We start from the raw sequence: 3,078 nt of genomic DNA on the forward strand, positions 1-3,078 counted from the left end.
CAACATGTGTTTATGGAAGAAGGGGAGGAAAGCCCCTGCCACTAAGCCAGGTGAAGACCTCAGTGTCTGCTTCAGGTGCTTATTCTCTGCCGGTGCCTTCACTCCTCTAGAAAAAGTCGAACTTCTTCAAAGCACCCTCCATATTATCCTCAGAGAAAGCAGCTTGGCGTATCGCGCTCCAGCCCACTGCAGTGCTGGTGCAGTGTGGTACAATGCATGCTGCCCCTGTCCCCAGCAGCATCAGTGCTCCTGAGAGCTTACAGCCAGGAGAGTCCAGCTCACAGGTTTTCCATGGCATGACTCATGAGTAACATATGGCATGTGGCAGCCTGCAGATGTTTCTTGCAGCCGTAGAAAGCTAGAGCTGAGGTGGGCAGGGAGAGCACAGCAGTGTTGCCTGCAGCGTATGACTCCTTTTGGTGCTTCTCCAGGCTGCAGAAAACTTGGGTAGCCACTAGCCACTTGCTGAGTCTGCCACCATCTCTGGAGGTGGTTATGGCTCACATAATCTGCAGTCCTGCAGCACAACTAGAGCACCTTGCAAAAAAGTACTCTTGGGTCTCCAACTTCTCACCTACCTCACTGGGGACACCAGCACAGCTTTTTGGACTTTGTACTGTGCCAGTGTGTGGTGTCTGATTCTTCCTAGATCAGTTGCCTGTCCTGCATGAAGTTCTCACAAATTCTAGTACTTCCCATTGCATCCTTCCCCTTGTCCATGAGGTGAAGCAGGCCTGAGGACTGTAAACAGACACAGTGTGGGCTGTGTCATGCTGCCCCATGTGGTGTTTGGGGCCAGGTAGGGCTGGGCTGATCCCTGCCTGCCCAGGCAGTTTGATCTGTATGTGTTTCCTAACACGTTACTAGGGCAGCCTTCCATGATACAGCATTGCTGTGAAGCTGGTTAGTCTTCAACGTGTGCTGGGCTTCTGTAGGGGATGCCAGCCTGTCTGTCCCTGCCTGCTGTGGAGCAGCCCATGGGGCCTGTTTATCACACACAGAGCAGGACAGATGCTTGTGCAAGCATGCCTGCCTGCCTTCAGGAACTGCTGTAACATCCCTTCTCCAGCCTGCTCAGAGTCATCCTCAGCCTGGTCCTGAGGCTCAGCTTTGCCTCTCTGAGCAGAGCGCTTTGGAGGGTTAGATCCACTGAAATTGCTGAGCAAATAGAGCCCTGAAACAAGCCTTAGCTCTGGAGGCAGCTGTTTGCCAGCGCCCTCCTCATGCCATGAGGGTGGGTGCCACAGTTCTAGGGGAAGCCCCAGGGCTGCTCAGTTGTTGGAGAACATTTTGGGAAGTACCTGGGGAAGGAGGAGCGTGAAACCAGCCAGAGGCTGGTCAATGTACAAGAAGGGAAAAGGGATGTTCCCTGCAGAGTGGGACCTGTATTTGGAGGTGCAGCAAAGTAATAGAGGTGGGTGAGATGAGGCTCACAGCTGGAGTCATTGTGGTAGTGTGTAAGAAGGCGGCAGCTCCCCGATATCCTGCTACAACTTGCAGAGGAGATGGTGTCTGTTTCTGCCTCCTGTCTCTGTGCAGCTCTGCTTACTCTGAGGAGCTGGGAGAGTGGTGGCTTTGGGTGCTGCTGGGGGAAGCAGAGGGACAGGAGGGATCAGAGGACCCATGGGGCGGGCAGGCCAGGAACAGCCCTGGGCTTGCTCAGCCCTTGGGGAGCCCAAAGGACTGTAACTGGTGTACAAGTGTTTTGGCACTGACTGATATACTTTGCTTGGCTTCTACAGCCCGTCTCCAGAGGAGGGAATGGGTGATGAATTCGACCTGATGGATCACTCAGATCTCTACATCCTCGACTTCAGTACGTGAGCACTCCGTGCCCAGCTTGCGCCTCTCACCACAAGGTGCTCTGTGAGCAGGCCCTGCTGTGAAGCACCATACCTTGTCCTACATGGCTCAAAGTGCCTGCCTCTAGGAGCCAGACAGCCGTCTCTGGCTGGTGTACATGGCTTAAGGCAGAGATGCAGCTGTGCTTGCAGGCCTGAGCTGGGCTCGTGGCTCTTCATGCACTCCTTCACACAGACTTCTCGTGGGAGCACGGAAAACTGCTCCAGCTGTCCCTGGTGTGCACCCTGCCTTGTCCCTCAGAGGGGTGGCAGGGGTGCTCTGCCCTGTTTCCTGTGGTGCTGATTGCACTATATGCCTGGACTCCCCCATGGTGTCCAGATGAAGACTGCCGTGGCTAACTGCCCTCTTTCCACAGGTCCCAGTCTAAAGACTCTGTGTAAGCTGGCAGTGATTCAGTACAGCCTGGACCAGTCCTGCCTTCCCCACGACATCAGGTACTGTGTGCCTTGCTGGGAGGTCACCTCATGGATGTTCCAGCCCTGACTGCGGGCTGCCTGGGGCCCTCCTTGGCATCATGCAGCTTTGGGGCAAGCTGGGCTGGAGACCACAGCCGAGGCTGGTGTGCAGCGGAGCTGCTCCAGCCCTAGGCCTTATGTTTGTGCTTTCTCTCAGTGTATCCCATTGGTGTGTTACAGATGGGAGCTCTCGGCCATGACAACAAACAGCACCATCAGCCGTCCCATCGTCTCCTCCCAGGGCTGACGCCGGCTCATCCCTCTACCACCCTGCCCTCGCCCCTCCACACACTGACCTCTTGCTCCACTGCCTGCATGAGTTTTTAGCCCTTTCAAGCAAGGAACATGTGAGCTCAGTCTGTCTCGCCCCAGCCAGGCCTTCCTCTGCTGTTGTCACCCTTTGGGCAGCACAAGTGTGCAGGCAGAGCGGGCCGCCAGGGAAGAAATCGACTCGCCCCAGCAGTACAACTGTGAACCCCCCTCCTTGCTGATGGCTCCAGCGTCTCCTGCCTTCCTTCCCTTTGCCTGCGGAGCTGCAGCTGTGCTGGCCTGGTCCCCAGCCACTTTCCAAGGGCCTGAATCAACTCTTACCACCAGCCATGGCCTTAGGTTTGGCCTCGGGCTATGAACTATTCCTGTGCTGCCTTGAGAGAGCAGGGACCTCCATGCCTGCACCCGTCAGCGCTGACCAGCTTCCTGGCACCGGATGGCAGGCCCCAGCCCCAAGCTGAGCCTGATGTGGGGGCCTGGGCCCAGCTTG

At 56.4% G+C, this 3,078-nt stretch overlaps 1 protein-coding gene across 1 annotated transcript in view; it reads left to right on the plus strand.

Moving 5' to 3' along the window:
* Positions 1 to 2,658, plus strand: part of KLHDC3 (kelch domain containing 3) — a 15,006-nt gene extending 12,348 nt beyond the window's left edge. The window contains exons 8-10 of the mRNA XM_009894842.1: positions 1,743 to 1,816; positions 2,219 to 2,297; positions 2,499 to 2,658. Coding sequence (XP_009893144.1) covers positions 1,743 to 1,816; positions 2,219 to 2,297; positions 2,499 to 2,565 — 220 coding nt within the window. The 3' untranslated portion in view covers positions 2,566 to 2,658. The remainder of the gene's footprint in view (positions 1 to 1,742; positions 1,817 to 2,218; positions 2,298 to 2,498) is intronic.
* The last annotated feature ends 420 nt before the right edge of the window (positions 2,659 to 3,078 follow it).

This window comes from Charadrius vociferus, unplaced genomic scaffold, assembly GCF_000708025.1.
Source record: "Charadrius vociferus isolate BGI_N301 unplaced genomic scaffold, ASM70802v2 scaffold411, whole genome shotgun sequence".
Taxonomy (NCBI): Eukaryota; Metazoa; Chordata; class Aves; order Charadriiformes; family Charadriidae; genus Charadrius; species Charadrius vociferus.